This window comes from Hipposideros armiger, unplaced genomic scaffold (genome assembly GCF_001890085.2).
Source record: "Hipposideros armiger isolate ML-2016 unplaced genomic scaffold, ASM189008v1 scaffold_33, whole genome shotgun sequence".
Taxonomy (NCBI): Eukaryota; Metazoa; Chordata; class Mammalia; order Chiroptera; family Hipposideridae; genus Hipposideros; species Hipposideros armiger.
In genome coordinates, this window is record NW_017731383.1 from 2,931,391 (window position 1) to 2,951,578 (window position 20,188).

General features: G+C 48.4%; 1 protein-coding gene across 1 annotated transcript in view; it reads left to right on the top strand.

Annotated features, from left to right (window-relative positions):
- The window catches only part of FOXK1 (forkhead box K1), an 81,472-nt gene that overhangs the window by 18,287 nt on the left and 42,997 nt on the right, over nt 1-20,188 (top strand). Inside the window, exon 2 of the mRNA XM_019637423.1 lies at nt 1-271. Within this exon, the coding sequence (XP_019492968.1) occupies nt 1-271 (271 nt within the window). The remainder of the gene's footprint in view (nt 272-20,188) is intronic.

Here is a 20,188-nt window from a genome sequence, read left to right on the forward strand (position 1 = left end):
CGGTGCGCCGGAGCCCCGGGCCCGTGCTGGCGCGCCTCGAGGGCCGCGAGTTCGAGTTCCTCATGCGGCAGCCCAGCGTCACCATCGGCCGCAACTCGTCGCAGGGCTCGGTGGACCTGAGCATGGGCCTGTCGAGCTTCATCTCCAGGCGCCACCTGCAGCTCTCCTTCCAGGAGCCGTACTTCTACCTGCGCTGCCTCGGCAAGAACGGCGTCTTCGTGGACGGGGCCTTCCAGCGGCGCGGCGCGCCCGCCCTGCAGCTGCCCAAACAGTGAGTGCGGGGCCCCCGGGGACACCCCCGCCCGGCCCGCTCCCGGAGGGTCGCGTCGCTGCGGGCGGTGCGGGGTCCCCCCCGGCGGCGGGGGCCGGGTCTGCGCCGGCCGCGACTTGGCGGGGAGGGGACGTTCCCTTCGAGGGCAGGGGGACGGGCCGGAACGTGCCCTCTCCTCCGTGGGCGCGAAGACGAAGGGCGGGCGCTCGCGCGGCTCCCACACGGGGCACAGCGAGGGGCCCGGGCAGGAAGGGGAAGCCGCAGGTCGCGGCGGCCGGGGCTGCAGCCGGACCCGGGCCGCACTCGCCCATGCGTTAGCAGCATCCTGCTGTTCCTTCTGTCCCTTCCTCTCTTCCCTCGCTTTCCCCTCTTCCGGTTCCCACGTACACGTCTCCCCCCCCCCCCAGATCCGTGCTCTCTCAAGATCTGTTGATCAGGAGAAAGCACGTCTAATTACTCATTTCCTCTTTAGGCACTTTCTTTTTCTACATAGTAATTGCTTTTAGCTCCTCACTAGTGTTTATATCTTCAGTGCGCTTCATGTTCGAGTTGTCTGTGACCGTTTAATTACGCCCTCTTGTATAAGCACCCTGAGTGCAGGGAGTTTTTTGCTGGGGGTAATTCCCAGGGCCCAAAGCTTGTTTTGTAAACTTCCCCCTTTCTAGGGTCTTGGCATGTTTGGTTGTAAATACTGTATCGAATAATCTTCAAGTGCAACATCAACAATGACTCAGTTCAGCTTAGGGAGTGTGAGGGAGAGTGTCTATCTTCATTTTTCAAACATGAAAGGTCTGTGTTTAGGAAAATCAGGACTCGGTGAATATCAGAGTTGTTCTGCCTCGTGTCTGCTGTTACTCTGTTCTATCTTTTTCTAACCTTCACGCCCTCTCCTTTCTGGGCCCTTACATGCAGTTCAGGGCCAGCCGCTCCTCTTGTGAGAAAGCACACAGGTAAACAGCTCTCTCCCCTCCCTGCCCTCTGGCTCTTAGAGGCCTGTTTCTGCTGATGCATTTTATATGACTCAGGCTCTGTATTAAGCAAGCAGCTCTGTTTTCAGAGTTCCCTGCCTGGCCATTGGATAGGTGCATGCCTGTCCAGGGCCTAGCTAACTGGATCTTGAATGCAGTAGTATTTTCTCTAACTCAAGGGGAAGAAATTTCAGCCCGGCGAGTCTTCAGATCATCTGCTGAATAGGCCAGACCGAGTCTATTGTGTATGATTCGGGGATTGGCGTTCCTGGTGCCTTACAGGTTTACACTCCAGGAGCCGGCCTTCTCATTCCTAGCAGAGCGCATCCCCGAGCTGGGGTGTAGCTGGCAGCCTGAACATTCCACCGCCCTCTGACTTGGTGCCTATTCCACGGCGCCTGCCTGCCTGTTTGACTGCAGCAGCGCTTCTGAGCAGTATCCGTGTAGGCAAGGATGTAAAATTTACAAGAACAGAACCAGTATGCGGAAGGAGGAGCATGAACTGGACTTCCATGTGTGCCCTCCTGGAGAGGGCTGTTTGCTTCTGAAAACGGCCATGGGCTGTTAATAAGAATGTTTAGCAGTTCGAGCATTTTTTAATTTTTTACTTTAGAAAACTTAAACCTAAGTACTTGATTGTATAGCTAGAATAGGCTGTTGTAAACTTCTTTTTAGGGTTAGATCAAGGGTCTTTAAGCCTGTCGAATTGAAAAAAAATCAAGAAATTTTAATGAAGTAGAGCAAGGAAATTGAATGTGTACATTTTTGTCGTTCTGAAACAAGAAATTCATTACTGACTTTCAAAGAGTGGTCGTAATTATTATCTGTTTCCTCTCAGGCTTTGGTCCGTGGTTTTGTCATTAATATTTGATGTTATGAATTTCTTAACTTTACATTTGAAATTCGTATTGTATTAGAATTTTGTTGACTTGCCTATGCTTGGGTTTCGTGGGCTGCAGTTGCCTGAGACTTGTGCCGTGTGTGTGTGTGTGTGTGTGTGTGTGTGTGTGTGTTGTGTTGTCATGCACACCCTTTCCTGACACACCGTCACCCAGCTTCAACAATTCTTGTGCTAAGGCCAAGCTTGCTTTATCTTTTTCTCCACTCATCTTTTTCCTTCCCCCAGTAATTTGAAAGCAAATCACAAATGTCATATCACTCTGTCTGTAAATACTTCAATAAAAGATAAAGATTCTTGTTTTTAAAACCCAACCACAATATCATTATCACACCTAAAAATTAATTATAATCCTTACTGTCATCAAGCATCTAGTCAGTGTTTGGATTCCCCTTATTGTCTCAAGAATATTTTTCTTTTCTTACAGTGTATTTATTTGAATCAGGAACCAGATCAGGAGCAGGCATTTTGATTGGTTGGCGTGTCTCTTACATCTCTTTTAACCTGTATGCTCCGTCTTGCTCAAGAACCGAGGTCATTCGTCCTGTACAGTTTCCCAGAGTCTGTTTTCACAGATTGGATTCCTATGGTGTGCATTTAGTGTGTCCGCTCCTCTGTCACTCCTGTAAATTGTTTGTTGGACCTAGAGATTTGATTCGACTCAGGTTTGATGATTTGTTTTTTTGCCAGAACTGCTTCCTAGGCAGTGGTGCATGTGTCTGAGGGAAGCAGTCTCCCTTAGTGGCTTTTTGGTCATAGCCTAGGTCCATAAATTTATTGTCACCTGTATTATTGTAGTTCATTTTGGCTCCTTACTTTGCTGCGCTGACATACTCTATCCTCTGAAAGACACACTGTGAATGGCAGATGTTACGGATCACAGCTTCCACACATGAACCGGGATGAAAAGTAACTAATTGTAACCACCAAAGCATTTTACTACACAGTTGTTTTAGAACCTGTGAAAACATACAGAACATAGTTTCTCATTGTTATTCCAACTGGTGACTTGAGGAATATTGAGTTAGTTGAGTCGTTGTCATACAAGTAGTTATCAGATTGAAATTGAGTAGAAAGTGACCTGGACTTGTGAAGACAGCAGGTGTTATTGGCCACATGCTCGCTACCCGACATCCCAGGAAACAATAACTGCGTTCCTTTCCGCCCAGGTCGCTCTGCCTCCCCCTGGTCCTTACATGACCTGATGCCTCCGTCATGGGTAGTTGGTCCAGGAGTTTGCACTTGGGACAGGAGAGGGTGTCAGATCAGTCTATTTCCAGTGACTGAAACTGGAAGATGTGAAAACGGAGGTTGTGCTGGCAGTTTCCATGTGGAGATAAGAGCTATGGTGAGGAGGAAGAGTTGCTGTGAGGTGTGTGGACACATGCAGAGCTGGGAGGGCCACGGAGACCATGTGGGAGATGGGCACTCAGGCCTGACTCATTAAGACCTGGACAGGGCTGCCCCGGGAGTGGAGAGGAAGGGGGATTGGGTGGAAAGAAACTCCGAAGGAAGGAATGTTCCGAGATGGTGATTGTTTGGATAGAAGGAACTTGGAATCTGGAACCCTGGAAGCCAGAGGAGTGATGACTACTGCTGAGTGGAGCTTAGGAGACTGGAGGGAGGAACCTTTCAGCCCAGGAAACGAAGCTTTACATTCGGTCGTGTTGTATCTGGATGGTAGGGTCACAGTATGAAACGTGGCATTTTCTCTAAAGAAATGCTTTGTTCTGAGTTTCTTGCTGATTGGCATTACCGAGTATCATACAGTTAGTCAAAGTTAGGCTGTCACCTTGTTCAAAATTTACTTTAAAAGGGTTGTTGGGAGGGAGGCAAATTGGCAGCTAGTACCTTGAATCTATTCATAATAGCTGTTAATAGCCTCTATTAACAGCTATTACCTTGTTAATAGAATGGGTGCTGCTCTCTAGCATGCAAGTTCACATGGCGATCTGGGGGCTTATCACCCATATGAGAAAATTGATATTGTATTTTAAAAATCAGTCTGTGAGAAGGATGTTACTTATCATGTAGCATCTGTTGAATTGAATTTATACTAAATTTATGAAAGCCTTGTCATTGATGACGGAATAGGCCTGCTCAGGGCTAAAAGGGTATTGTGTCAAGTTTTAATGGTGTTTCTAGTGAATACTTTGGAAAAAGACACTTTTATGTTTAAAATTACACGCTGAAACAAAACGAAAGCCTCTGATTTGGACACACAGTAATTTACTCTTTGCTGTTTCCCCATCTTGTGAATGTCAGGGGATAGACTTGCTAAATTAATGACAACTCAGATTACAGCATTATGCCTTATTTCCATAATTACCACACATTTAAAGCATTTCGTATTAAAATGAGAAGATTCTATAAAATGCTTTTACTTTGGTTTCCTGGAAATAGGCCCTTGCATTGTGACTCATTAGGAGATTTTGAAGTTCATTTTCATTGCTACTGTCATTTTTCAGGAGTTTCTAGTTTTCTGGTAAAAGGTAGCTGGTTGATTAGAAAGAAAGAACAATGGGATCGGTGTGTGTGAACTTCGCGACTGTGTGAGGGGAAGCCAGCAAGGCGGGCTGCGTGTTGTCCGGGAGTCTGGCTGTGGGGGCCGTGTGTCCTGGCTGGCTGGCTGGCTGGCGCTGGCCCCATGGCGGCCCCTTCAGGCCTCACTTAGCCCGCTTCTAGAACGTTGACAACATGGCCTTTTCTTGGATCTGATGAGGATGAGCTAGGGCGGGTTCTGCCTTTTTAGATGTAATACTTCCCGTGTTTAGTCATGAGCTGCTTGTCTGTGTGGCTTCTCTCTCCTGGGAATCATTTCCAGCAGACACACAGAATGGAGATGGATATTTTATACACGATTTGATTAAGAAACTCTTTGCCCTTAGTCATCTGTAACATGTTTAACCATGCCATTTTCCGTGTATTTCCTCAGAGGGCGCTCCCTGATATGTGTGTGCAGAGCCAAGCCCTGACCACGTGGCCGCCCTGCTCGAAACCTCACGGGCTGCCCAGTGCCTTAGCAGAGGCCTCGGCATTTTTCAAGGTCTTCCCCTAACCTACCACCTGCCTTTCAAGGTGCTGGTTCCCTCTGGGCAGATGCCTCCGGGCATCCCATACCTGTGTTTATTCCAGCCATTCTCAAGGTGTTGGTCCAGGGCACTTTTGTACACAAAGAGTTTTTGTTGATGTGGGATTTGTCTGTTACTCTTACCATATTAGAAATGAGAACTGATAGATTAAAATATGTATATTCATTAACTTATTCAAAAATAGCAATTATAAACCTATTTCAAAAATAACTTTTTCTGGAAAAAAAAAAGAACTGTATTTTCCAAAACAAAATAATTTAGAATGGAGGTGCCCTTTTTTGTAAAAGTCTTTAATGCCTGGCTGACAAGAAGACAGCTGGCATCTCATAGCTGTTTCTGCTCCTAATCCACGGTGCTACGTTTTTGCCGATAAGTGTGGTGAGAAAATCCAGACCCACTCTTAGTGGAAGCTGCCCAGGGAGGAGCGGTCCGCGGCCTTTCCCTTAATGTGGTTGTTTGATACCAGAATGCTTCTTACATGTTCATTGCAGTGTGGGATCTGAAACATCATCAGCGGACTTTTTGTATTCTGTCAAGTTAAAATCTATTGCTCTCGCCTGCATTTTGAATATACCTTTTACCCATGCACGGTTTTGTAACTTCATGCGTTGGTCATTGGGAAAAATACTGATTGAGTTTTGCAGATATTCTAACGTTGATTTGTCTTATACAGAGAAAAGTATGGTTTACCCTTAAGTTCAATTGATAGTTAAATTTGATCTCTTGAACCCAACAAATCATGTTTTTGAAAACAAATCTTTGAAAGGATCAAGCTTTTAGATGTAGTTTAATTTTTAAATTTGCTTTAAAAGTTGAGTGACACAGTATGTTTTTATAGAAATAAAAAAAGTCATATAATTTAGTCACTGGCCTTGTTAGCTAGCACCTGGTACATAATTTGGCTTAAATTTAGTATTTTTTTTACATCTTGATTATTTCAGATGGACCTATCCATCTTGTCATTTATTTGTTATTTTCCCATAACCAGGTAAGGCGCTGTGGCCTTTTCCCTCTTTTAAGCTGGTTCCTGGGCAACACCTTGCTTTTTCATTTTAGCCACAGGTGTGGGGCCACCAGGAGAAAGGCATAGTGGAGGTGTGGCCATGGACCTATGTGAATCCTCAAGGGATGTCATTGAAAAAATGTGTTTCCATGGAAAGATTCCTCGTGTGGGATTTTTCATGCACCTTTTCTAAGCACACTTCTGAAGAACGGTGCTACTTTTGATAAAAACACATTCATTCTTCACCCCCGCCCCTGCAATCTGGTATTTTTCTCAGTGGATGGCTTTCTTTTTTTTCCTTCCTCACAGTAGATCAGTATTACGCAGAGGATAAAACTGATCTTCTGTGTATTCTGAAAAAGCTTTGCTTTCTGTGAATTGTATCACTTTTTCCAAATGGACGGTTGTAATGAGTAACATTGGGTGTGCCCAGGTGCCTCCCTAGCCCCTCCCACAGACTCGCACTGCTATGTCTCACAGCTATTCTGGGTTTTGAGGGCAGCCAGTAGGAATCAAAAATAATTTTATAGCTTACAGTGGGAAATCTGTGCCAGTCTTTATGTAAGACGGCTCATGGATCTGATGTGGGGCATCCTTGGTGGTCAGCTGCCGACTGAACTGCAGGGAGGATGGCAGCTGGAGGCCGATGCATGCCCGCTTCTCGTAAGTCATGTGCGGCTCACGCTTAGACACATGCACGTGCAGTGGGTGGGGCCAGTATCCACAGAAAACCGCTGGCTGATGGAGTTAAGGAGTCTCCTATACGCCACTAGGAAGCTGTGACTGGAAATAGAGTCAGCGACAAATAATCTGGAAAGCCAGGAACTCTTCCGAGCTGACTTGGAAAGAATGTAACAGTGAAACTTGATGATGCTGAGGACAGAGCAGACAGGTTGGAGGCTGTGAGGTTGTGTGGAAAAGAAAACTACACGGTCGAAGTGTGTGTTCCTCCGCCTCTACCCTTGGACAATACATATACAGTCTGCTTGGCAGGTATATCCCTTGAAGCTGGGAACAGTGACTCACCACAGCTGAGGAAGACATGGTTCCTCGAGAATGTCCACCTCGGGGCCGGCCGAGTGGCCGATGGTTAAGAGCTGGCTTGGGATGCCAGAGGGCCCTGGTTCGGATCCCATTTGAGGGCCAGTGACACTGCCCTCCACAGCTAAGATGCTGAACAACAGCTCAACCTGCAGCTGGGCTGCCGTGAGTCGCTGGTGCCTGCCAAGGCGTAGGCTGCAGCCCCTGTGGCAGTGGGTTGCCATGGGCTACCGAGTGTAGCCAGCAGCCAGCGTGAGCGGCCAGCAGCCGCCGTGAGCGGCCGTCCAGAGGCAAGCGACTGATCTGCCTCGCCCGGGAAGAGCGCAATGATGGTGCCAACTTGGGCCAGTGAAGCAACGTCCTCCAACTAGACTGAAGAACAAAAGGACAGCAACTTGTCTGTTCCCCTTCCCCCAATTCCCCAATAAAAATCTTAAAAAAAAAAAAAAAGAATGTCCACCTCCCTTTGAGGGGCACCATATTAACTAGGAACTTTTATAGCCCTAACTTGGCTCCTGGCCTGTAAGGATATTCAGCTTTCTTAGCGATGATAGTTTTCTCTGTAAATTGTGGTGTGAACAGATTTTCTGGGCCTGCTAGCTCTTGAGTTGGCCAAAAGGGATCTCGTGGAGAGTCTAGAACTTTCTGCAGTGATAGCAGTGTTCTGTATCTGTGCTGTCCAGTATGGTAGCTCTAGTCCTGTGTGGCCGTTGAGCATTGGAAATGTGGCTAATGTGACTAAAGAACTGAATTTTAAATTTTGTTTAGTTTTCAGGTAAGTATAAGCAGCCATGTGTGCTGCTGCCCGCTGGTGTCCTTGGAGAGGTTGCAGGTCTGTGGGTCCCCAGGCTCCTGGGTGTGACCACGGCCTCAGTTTACCCCATTCACCTCCGAGGCACCAGCATTGTGTCTGCAGTTTGGTTCCAGGTGAGAAAGACCCAGCAGGTCTGGGCTGGGCTGCGGGATCCAGGCAGACCCACTGAAGAGTTGTCTGCGGTGACAGCGTGTGAGGGGGGAACCTGCCATCCAGCCCTTTCTTAAATACTTCTCACAGCGGAGTAGGTTCACCATCCTCTCTAGTTTCTGCCACTCTGGACGCAGATAAGTTAGAATATGGCACCCATGTCCCTTTATCACTCCAGTTCTTGAAGCCAGAAGGAAGAAGTAAGGGGACGTGAAGTAAGCTGGTTCCTGTGGGTTGGAGACACAGAAAAGAGAGAGATTTGCTGGTGTCGGGGGAAGTGTTAAAAAGCTCCGTGGCCCTTTGTAGCCCTGGGCTTAACGCCGTATAGGTTATCAAGCCTAGCTCCGTAATATTGCTATTGTGGCTTGTGTGTGTGCTTATAGATTTATAAACCCTGTGTAAACTACTGTGTGCGTGTTGCGTGTGTCTGCCTGTCCCTGTCTGCCCATCTACATGAACACCTATTCCTGCCACGCAGTGCTCGTCAGTGTGGTTGGTCATTCGCTGGATGACGGCATGAATATTGGGTAGTGTCTGCCCCTCAGGAAGCTGTAAGTTCCGCGAGGGTGGGGCCGAGGCCTTTCACAGCATTGGGTTCCCGGGGCCAGCACAGTGCTTGGCACGTGGAAGTCATTCAGCATCTATGGAGTGAATATTTACATAGATAATCTTCTGTAGGCTGCTGGCTGTTCTAATAGAGAAATTCCAACATCTTGCTCATGGAAAGTCCAAAATAGGTGTTTCCGATCAGTGGTCAGAATCCCCTTAACGTGGCAAATCAGGGACCCAGGCTGGCACCATCTGGTGACCCCTCTACCCCCACCCCATGTTAGCTCGACTCTCCGGACTGCAGTGGGTCTGCACCAGGCCTTCAGAAGGGTCATGTGGGGGAGTGTTGATGGGCAGGCCCGGAAGTGGCAGATCAGATCTGCTCATGGCCAATGACCAGAGCTGGGTCCAGGGCCACTGCAGGAGAGACCATGTGCCCAGGGAGAAGGGGAACTGCTTTGGTGAACAGCTAGCTGCTCTCGGCCACATTTAGATCCAGTCAGTAAACTACAGCCTGTGGTCCAATCCTGCCTGACTCTTGTTTTTATAAATAAAGTTTTATTAGAATACAGCCACGTTTACAGGCTGTCTGGCTGCTTAATTGAGACAGAGACCATGTGACCTGAAAACATAAAATATTTACAGAAACAGTGTGCAAACCCCGATCTGGACCATACACCTCTTTCCATGTGGATCCGTGTTACTGAGATTAGTCAGTACCTTCGTATTACTGGTTTCTCTGTATAGAGCCCTTATATTTCTTAATATGTTCTGTCTAATCCTAGGTGTTTTATATATTTTATGTTCTGGGGATGGTCAATATGAATGGGATCTTTGTTTCCCTTCTTGTTTTCTATTTTCTAAATGGTCAGCGCTTACATGTAGGAAACGTGGGTTCCGTGTGCATGGCTCTCATGTCTCCATGTCTGTCTCTGTCTCTCTCTCTCTCTCTCTCTGTCTCTCTATCTCTATCTCTTTCTTTTTTATATAGGCTTTATAAATACTAGTTCATTTAAAAATTTTTACATTTTGAAAAAATGTCAAGCTCCCAAAAAAGTTGCAAGACTACTACAGATAATTCCTATACATCCTCTGTCCAGATTGATCAACTTTTTACATTCTGCCAGCTGCCTTAGTTTTCTCTCTCCCTCTCCCTCTCTCTCTCTCTATATATATGCATATGTTATTTGAGAGTGGGCTATTATAGTGAGCCCCTTTTTCCTTACTACTATAATACATATTTCCTAAGAAAAGTATTTTCCATAACCGCAGTCTTGTTATTAAATTCAGGAAATTTAACATTACGATACTCTTATCAGACCTGAAGCCCGTATACTAATTTTGTCAGTTGTCCCGATAGCATCTTTTGTAGCATTTCCACCCCCGCCCAGGGTCCAGTTCAGGATGGAGCCTGGCACTCAGCCCTAACCCTGGAACAGTTCCTCAGCCTTTCTTTGTCTTGATTGACCTTGACATTTTTAAAAAGAAAAGAGGACAGTTATTTTATCAGATGTCTCTCAATTTATATTTGTCTCATTTGACAAAATCCTGATTAGATTTGGTGTAAGCATCTTTGACTGAACTGCTGCAGAGGGGACGTGCGCCCTCCTCATGGCGTCACCCAGACGCGCAGCGTCCTTGGTGGAGATGGAGCAGATCACTGGTTTCAGGTGTTGCCTAACTTCTCCATCAAATAGTTACTGTTTTTCCTTTGTAATTAAAAAGTAATTTTTGAGATTCACTACTGGAATAAAATATTAATTTGTATCAAGTCACATTGACTGTTTCTAGTAACAGTTTTTTCACTTCTTGCATGTGTTTTCAAGATCATAATCTTCATCTGCAAATATTGGTTATTTTGTCTCTTTCTTTCACTATTCCATATCTCATTTCTTTTTGTTGTCCTGTTGAATTGCCTATAATGGGTCAGCAAACTGCGGCTTGCGAGCCACATGCGACTCTTTGGATGCGGCTTCCGAGCCGCAGTTTGCCGACCCCTGGCCTAGAACCTCCAAATATAACACTGAAGAAATACCATGATAATGGGCTCCTTCCTTATTTCTAGCCTGACTAAGAATGCTTATGAGGCATTTCAGAATAATAAAGCTTGCTGCTTAAAAGTCACTTTTCTCTGGGAGATCTGCTGGATGAGGTCCTGTGGGCAGGGCCCCCCCCCCCAGCGCCAGGGCTCCCCGTCGTGCCATCTCATGGTTACTGTCGTGGCTGGTAGTTATGTTTATCTGATGCACTCTGAGTGTTGTGGGGGTGGGACTGTGCTTTTCTGGTTTTACTCCTGTAACCCCAGTACCAGCCAGTATACCTGGCACATAGTGGGCACTTATAACTTGTTGGCAAAATAAACAAACAAATAGGACAGATCTGAATGCAAAAACAATATGGCCGAAGAAAGTGATCGGACACTACAACAGCTCAGTTTTTGAGATGCCTGGCATGATCACCTCCCATCTGGGTGCCCTTGGCAAGTGACCAAACCTCAAGCCTTCGTCTCCTAATCTGTAGAATGGGCACGCTGCCTGCTTCCTGAGTAAGTATGAGAAATTAACACACTGAAGGTGGTGTGTCACAGCACTCACCTCAGTGCTGGCGTGCAGACACACTCGCCACATGCCCGCATCATCGCTGTCATCACTGCTGTCATTCTGACGCAGTGGACGGTGTTCGCTTTACAGGGTACCTGGTGTCGGAAGTGAGATCTGATTCGTTGGTCTGGACACTGTTGCGGTGTCTCGAGTGGAGCAGATGGGCCCTCTGCCTCCTAGCGAGGTGCTGATCACTGACGGGGTGTCACAGAGAATTGCATTCTTACATCGGGGGAGCATGGGCTTGGACCCCTCCTGACTCCTCAGGTTGTGTGGTCAGAGCAGATCGTAGAGTTTGTTTTCTTGGGTTTGTCTGAGCTGCTTGTCCAAAGAATGGGAGCTCAAAGTACGGGGGTTTGAAAAGACAAACTCCGGTTTTACCTTGAATCAGTTTGAATAACCTTCGTAGGTTGCAGAGGCTGGCGACAGCTTGGGCAGGACGCTGTGAGATGAGCAGTGCAGACGGCTTCGGTCCCACAGCAGCCCCCGGCTCGTCAGTTGCGTCACACAGTGTTTTGACCACCCACCATGAGCTGGGACACGGCATTTTGCAAAGGAAAAGTTATGAATTGGAGCTGGAAGCCCAGAACTGGTTAAATAATTCATATGTATTTCAAGGCATCAAAAAATACAGAAAGCACAGAGGGTAATTCACCACATACTTGTGTATGCTTGAAGATGCGACACTGTTTACATTTTGTCATATTTTTTCAAGGCTTTTTTTGTTTAAGAGCAACAACACGTTGCAGATGACGCCAAGGCCTCCTGTGGCTCCCGTCCCACCCCGTTTTTCTCTCTTCTGCAGAGGCAGCAACCCTTATTAATAAGTGTCCCTTCTCATACTTTGCAGACACACACAGACGTCTGTGAATAACACGTTATCTGCGTGTGTGTGGGTGGACATAAATGGTGTCAGACAGTCTTTTCATTATACTGCTATGTGTATTTTCTACTTCTCCAAAAAGATTGCTTCATGGGTGATAATATCAGACACAGATGCTGCGGTGCTGCCTCGCTTCCTCCCTTCCCGTGTTGTCGCAGCTGTGACCACAGTGGCTTTCCTTGCGCCTGGCGTGGCCCTGCTCCAGGTCTCAGATGGAGCATTCGTGCCCCCTACCCCAGGGCTCGCCCCCAACCGGACTGTCGAGCTCCAGGCAGACCAGGTAGCAGCAGGCCGAGAAGAGGGGACCCTGAGTGCCCCTCCCGGCTTTTGAGGACCCGGCGGTGAAGTGGGTGGAAGGTTTTCTGAACTGGGACCGGACCCCGACCCAGGCCTTTGGGAAGAGCCAGCACCAGGCCGGCCTCTTCCAGGAGAGCCAGTCCCTTGGGCCCCGTGCGTGCGTGGCTCAGGTCCCTGCACCATCTGGCTCTGTCGTCTTCATGTGCGTCTTCAGCAAGGACGCAGAGCCCTCCTTACACATTCACCATGTTTGGGGGGAATTCGTTCTTCAAGTTTCTTACCTTCTGATAGACCTCTAACCTTTGAGGGATTGAGCCATAATTCCAACATTTGGGGATTCGATGCCCACGTTCGTTTTTACTTTCTCTAATCAATAATTTTATTAAACTATATCATAACTCCTTGTAGCCTTCAGCTTTTATCTTTGACAGTTTTTAGAATCATAATTTCATTTTGTTTACTGTCATCTAAGAAGCCAGGGAGGTATGATGTGTTTTTAACAAGATAACTATAAAAAAAAATGGGTAAAAATTTTAAAGTCAGTAACTTTTTAAAGGAGTAGAGAATTATGTCTTTGGTGAACTCGTCTCTCCAAAATGACTTTTTTCCAGAGGATTCCAGATTACTAATATGGTACTTAGCAGGAAGTCTGAAGTCTTGAAATCTAAAGCTTATTTGGGAGCTTATTTTATCAGCATGCATCTCTAATTTTCTTAAAAGGCAGAAATTTTCAGTGTCATTTCTTTTTGGAAGAGCCAGGTTTTAAAACAAAGCAAAAAAAAAAGGATGCGTTAGCTTTCATATTATATATCTGTATAACCTTTGTTATTTCACACGTTTTGGTGTCATAGATGCGAACCCATGCCTACAGAACATTTGGAAAATACAGAAATGGGGAAGGGAGAAAAGCCACGTGTAGCTCCTCTCCACGGAGATGACTGCGTGTTTTCCTCGTGTCCGTTTCCTTTTTAAAAAAGCCGAGCAGGCACTTTGCTGAAACTGCAGGGCTGGGATTTCTCAGCTGCTGGTGATCTGTGCCGTTGCTCAGGGGCTTGAAAGCACCATTTTTATGTTAATGTCTGTTTAGAGGAGTAGGTTAGGATCGCTTTGCATCCCTCCATTAGGAGTTCACCCGTGTGGCACTCCTCTGAGCTGCTTGTGTCAACACAAGGGAGGGGACACAGCAGGGCTCCACAAACACAGGTGAGTCACCAGCCTCCGAGGCTGCTGGGGCTGACAGTTGTGGCTCCTGCCTGGTCAGGCTTGGTGTCTGTGACTCCCTCTTCTCAGGAAGGAACCTCTTCCCCCGTCTGCATCATCATGGGCCCGAATTCCTGTGGACTGGATCAGATAGTGCTCATGCTGTCCACGCACAAAATGTGATCTCTAGTTGTTTTGAATTGTGTCCAGACTGGAGACATGTCAGTGAGGTCCTGATGCACCTGGTTGGACCAGTCGCAGGGGCGAAGTGCTGGGGAGTGTGTGAGTGAGACTGAGGTAGCGTCTGACCACGTGGTCCAGCCTGGAACCTTACCTGACACCTCCCCTTTGCAGCCCCCATCTTCCAGATAGCTCCTGGGCGTGGGGATGGCTGCAGACTTCCCGCTGTTCTTAGCTTTTTTTTTTTTTTGGCAGAGTCTACAAATAATTTTATTGAACTGAACAAATAACACAGTAGCTTGTGAAAAAAAAATCTCACGAGGAAATAACTTAGCTACTTTACACTTTACAACTCCACGGCAGTTTCTTTGTAAAAAATGAGCACTGAGCCTGAGGGTGTCCTGCCTGGGTCCATAATGAACAAGAGATGCCGGATCTGCCCGGGCACAGACCCTGCGACACGGGGCCAGTCTAGGGCGAGAGAAGGATGCTTTCCCACTCCGTGCCCTGTGGTGCAGGTTTTTATCACACATGCTGACTCTGTGGAGACAGAGCTGTGCAAACATGGAGGGAGAGGTGAGTCCTTGAGCATTTAGGGCGCGAGGACTGGTGGTCAGGGAGGATAGGCACCGACTGCTCGAGAGTGTCTGGCTTGGTTTTTATTTCAGAGAAAACAGTCCTGATGAATAGGCCTTCGGGAGAAATCTGTGGGACTGACAATGCAATTTACATAACAATTAAACTAGTTTAGTGTCCCCGGCGCTGCAGAAACCAGGCTTCTCCCTGCGCCATTATTCAGTGTTGTTAATCTGTTTTATGACCCAGTTTCCCCAAATGGATAATTTCTTCTCCTTGGTACTAAAATATAGTCAGAGACTTGGGAATCTGCAGTAGCGAGCAGTGCTGTTAAGAGCGGTCCGTGGAATTGTTTCTTCTACCTCCCTCTGGCTGTTTGCTTGGGGAAGGCTGCCTCGCTGTCTTTCCAGTCTGCATGTCCCCAAGTGCCACGCTGCTCCTCTGATTTACGTGTGTGGAAGCCTGTTTTGCCCTCGGTGCTCAGTGTTTTGCATATTCTCCCAGTTCTGAGTGAATGGAGGAAGAGCTCGCCAACGCTGGGGGGTTGAGGGGATTAGCGGAGGGTGTCCCTCCCGCTGGGCTTTGTTTTGCTTTCCTGGATTCCAGCAATGCTGCTTTGAAGGGCCTGAGTGTCAAGCCAATAAAGGCCTTTTCAAATTCTGCCGGTGCTGCTGCTGCTCTCCTGCATTTTGTTTGGGGTTTTATCCAGGACAGCATATAGGTCTCTAAACTGAGTTCCTTGCTTTGTAAACATCACCTGGTTGCCAGCGATTGTCCCAGCCTCCCCTGGGAAAACTGGCGCCACTTCCTGGCTCTGACCCAGCTCCTATTTTATGGATGGCCGCTGATTGGGGGAGATTAGCCTGCAGGTAAATTCGAGTGGGAAAGACCACTCCCTTGGGAAATGAAGAGGTTAAAACGTAAGGTGACCTTAAATTATCCACTGTAATTTTTTCAATTTAGTATGGAATTTTATGTGACAGAATGAGAACAATGGTAACCAAATAATAATAAATTAGTGTAATAAAAATATAGCAGTTTGCCCTAAATGGTATTCACTTCAACTTTGGTGTGATCTGGGAAAGACGTCTCTCCTGAATAATTCCGTAGTGAAGCCACAGCAGGCAGCGGCAGCTGACAGTGGAGGGGAGGCCCGCCCCCTCCCAGCTCCTGGCCTGGGGGTGGCCCCTGTTCCTCCAGGCTTCTCCCTCTTGGGGAGTATGGGGTAGGGCAGTCAAATGCTGTTTCTGGAAGAGGCCAGTGGAAGACATTGACTCCTGAAAGCGACAGGTGGAGCCCTGGGGTCTGGGTCCCGGAATGGCACCTGATTCGTGCTGCTCGTGGCCTCGGTGCCCTTCCCAGGCCTTCCCTTCTGGAGAACCGTCTGGGCCTGTTTTCCCAGGTCAGGCTGAAGCCCTTCCCCGTGGCTGCTTACCACCTTTACCTCTCTTTCGCAGCATCAGTGACGCTGCTGTTTATTTGCCTCCTTGACTAGGTCGTAAGCCCTGTCTTCTAGGAGAAGCTGTGATTCATTTTTATTCTTAGGGCCTGTGCAAGGCCAGGCACTGAACAAGTGCTTCAAGACTGTGTGTTGGTGCATTAAAGGCTGGCAAGCACCCACTGGACGAGGCCGTCTCTGGGCAGCCGGGTGGGCTCGCCTCTGCTGGCCCGTGACCTGGTGAGTGGCGGCCCTCTCCGCCAGCGTGGGCCTTGTCCCAGAACTTGACCCAGTGCACCACCGCGGACCTTATCTGGGAACTCGGCTTTCACCCTGAACACAGACCATCTCCTGCAACGCCTCTGGCACATTGTAGGTTCGTGGCGGCGTGTGTGGCCTGCTAAGGCATCAAAAAAGGAGAAGTTTCAGAATTTAACTTTGGTGAAATCGTGAACTAATTTTGCCACAATAAAGTTTCATTCACATGATAAAGAATTTCAAATGGCATATAATGACGGGTTTGAACATTTGGACAGTGAAATGCCACAGTGTAATAATAACTCCTGTGTCCCCTGGAGTGGCCCTGCGCATCGTGTCACTGCTCACCTGCACAGTGATGGCAGTCCCCGCATCCACAGTGACAGCCCCTGGAGAACAGCACCAGGCCGACCTGGTGCGCAGGTGCTTACGGGTCCTGGCATTGGGGTCCTGGTGTCCGAGGAGAGAACAACGGGCAAAAGAATGACTTTTTAAAATTAACTCATGCAGCGATAAGTTGATTCAGCAGCAGTTTTATGATTTTTATTGTCAGAAAAAGTGTAGCAAAAGTTTCATTTTATATTCTGAGTTAGGTCAGAGCTGAAATAGAAGTTGGCATTCACTGTTTTGATGACTTTGGACAATAAGTCAAAAAGTGACTTATCTCATCTAAGCCTCAGTTTGCTCACCTGTTAAACCATGCAGATGCCTGCTTCCTCTCTGAGATAAGGGATGCCTCACAGAAAGTGCTGGATAAAGTGAGTTTCCTGCCTTAGGATCTGCATACTTGACTGGCATTTATTTATTTATTTATTTACTTATTTAAGGAGGGCGCAGCTCACAGTGGGCCATGTGGGGATCGAACCAGCAACCCTGGTGTTAGCAGCACCATGCTCTAACCACTTGAGTTAACCTGCCGCTTCAGAGACGTTCCTGTGGCCAGGTTTATGATCTGCTGTTCCTGCTCCAGTGGATGTCTCGTCCTTGCTGTGGAGAGAGGCGGCTGGCTGCTATGTGGTGGGCGGGGGCCAGTGCCCAGTGGTCTGCACGGATGGTGTGCCCGGTGAGGCCACTTTTAATAAAAACTCAACTTAGAGCCTCTCATCCCACCGCCTGAATTTCTCCCGTTCACGGTCTTCGCTTTGTTGTTGTTACTTATCACTGTGTGTTACTCACTTCTCTTGTTCTGCGTGGTGCTTCCTTCTTGGTTGGGATGTGCATGGAACTGTGTTACCAAGGGAGCACGTGTTAGGTGCCATCCCAGCTATTAGGGGTTCAGGAAACCAGGTCATAGTTCATAAGCCTTAGCTTCCGAGCTGTGGAAGGCTCTAGAGAACATTGAGAGCAGAAGCCACCCAGAGCCCGATGAGGTGGTTACAGGTGGCAAGGCTGGGACTCCATCCCACGACTAATGATGACCCTTAGTCATCATTGCTTTTTCCAGTATCACAGGATGTCTCTTCCTGATGCCATGCCTGGGACAGAGTTTGTTCCCATTCAGTTCATCCCACAGGCCCTACCAGAAACACAGGGCAGTAAGTCCCTGTACCCAGAGGCTTGGGCACTGGGCAGCTCCGGTAAATAAAGCACATGCCAAGGCTGAGTATCACGGTGTAATGTAACAGTCAGGGAGGCTAGACTGCAGTAACGAATACACCCAAGGCACGTGCAGTGGCTCAGACACACAGGAAGTGACAGTAGCCAGCTCCTGCCTCCTGTGATGGGGGGGGGGAGCGCCTTCCCGAGGGGCCGCAGGGCAGCTGCGCCCAGCCTGTGGAGGGGAAGGAGTGGGGGCTGGGCACATGCCCTTCTTCAAAGGCTTCTGTCCTACCACTCACATTCCCTCTGTGAGAGCTCATCTCAGGGACACACATAACTACATGGGATGCTGGGAAATGTCACTTAGCCATGTGCCCCAAACAAAGAGATGAATTTTGGGGAGCAACTAGTAGTCACACTAAAGCAACAGAAAGTTGACCTGGCTATTGAAGAGGGTGGGACCTTGGGTAAAGGAAGATAGGGCGGTCTCAGTGGACCTCAGACATCTAGGCAAGTGAAGAGGGTGGAAAGGTGCTTAATTCCATGGCCAGTGGGGAGCTGCTGGAGGTTTACTGAGTAGGGAAGTGACGATTGGCACCTCATTTTAGGGACACGAGTCAGCAGCAGCCTACACATGGATTGCAGCAAGGTGTCCCTTTGTGAGAAAAGACCTGAACACACAGGGCTCTGCGGGAATAATGATGATGGCGGTAACTGCATATATTTATTGGCACTTACACATGCACGGGGCTAGGCGTCCCACGTGCTGCGGTACAGTTACCGCCATCATCCTGTGATGAAGGTATGGTGTGAACACACCTTCTAAAGAAGGAGTACCTTCCACGGGTCACACAGCTCTGGATTGCCAGGCCAGGCAGGGTTCCCAGCGGGGTCACCAGGAAGCAGTGCTCAGGTGTACAGACCATGAAGAAGTGCCGTGACCTCGAGGAGGAGGGATCTGGTTCTGGGACGCGGGCTGGGCCTTGAATGAAGTCATACTTGGTTTAAGATGAACTGAGGTTGGGAAAGGGACCAGGGACTCCAGGTGTGGCCAGCGGACCCCGGACAGACGCCAGGAAACAGGATATGCATTTGGAGGGAGGCTGGGGCGCTGAGCCTGGAGCCGGAGGGCCAGTGTAAGAGGCCACGAGAAGGACGTCAGGGACTGGGGCACCTTGGGAGCTCCTTGCCAACCAGGCCAGCCAGGCCTTCCCGTCCTTCGCCGTTCAAGGTGGGCTGTCGGCTCACCTGTTACTAGCTCCTAGGTTTGCTTGCCCTTCTCCACAAGACGGGCGAGGAGAGGAGGGGTGAAGCCCAGCCTTCTCACAGAGCTCCCGCCCCATGCGGCCATCACCGTGCGCCCTGCACTGCTCCCCTCCCCTCCAGGCAGCTCTGGCGTTTGGTCCGTCTCAGAAACATGGTTGCTTTCCATGGAAATGGCAGGAGTGCTGGAAATCGGTGCCTACTCTGCATGTGGTGTTGACTGTGGGTGGTTTTGAGGACCCCAAGCTGGGGATGGACCCATTGCTCCGAGAAGCAGAGTTCACGCTTTCTCGTGTCTTTACCTTTCACCCTGAGACCAGGAGTTGCAGACGGTGGAGGTGACATGTTTGTTTCAGTGTGATTACTTACCATCAAGGAGTAAGCGTTCCTAAGCAGTGGTGGAAGCCATTCTGCCTCCTGTACTTCCCTGGGGAAGAACGCTGGGAGTGGACAAAACCAAACCCCTGCTCTGTGGCTTCTGGGTCGACACTTGTAATCTTGAAAATGGTCATGTCTGTGTTTGGCTTAAATGTGCCGGCCACCTGGCTTCTCATTGTACCACCTGGGTCTTCTGTCCTCTTACCTTGCTAATCTCTTTCTGTGTCAGTGGTGTGCTAGTGGTGTGCATACCCCTGAGTGCTTTCAAATCATTTATGATTAAACACTGCTCAAACAGCCAGGGTGAGATTTATTGACACAAAGCAGAGTTGATGTGGACAGAGTGTTGGGGTGGGGGTAGGGGGTGTGTGAATCATTTCTCTCTGTTCTGTTTATTTCCAGTTGACAAGAGATGACATTTATTTTTAAGTTGTGCTCAGAGCTCTGTGACTTCTGCAGAACTGCAAACCAGATTTCACTTTTGAATTGAGATGACGGGGAGGGAATGGTGAATACCCCTGAGCGGCAGACACTTGCTGGCCCCCTTCACTTGATAAACTTCACATCTAGATTCATAATCAGATAGCTCATTCAGGTAATTTATCCAAGTAAATCCGCAGCTTAAAAATAATATATCTTCGGGCCGGCCGAGTGGCGCGATGGTTGAGAACTCACTTGGGATGCCAGAGGGCCCTGGTTCGGAACCCACATATGAGGGCCAGTGACAATGCCCTCCACAACTAAAATGCTGAACAACAGCTCAACCTGGAGCTGGGCTGCCGTGAGTCGC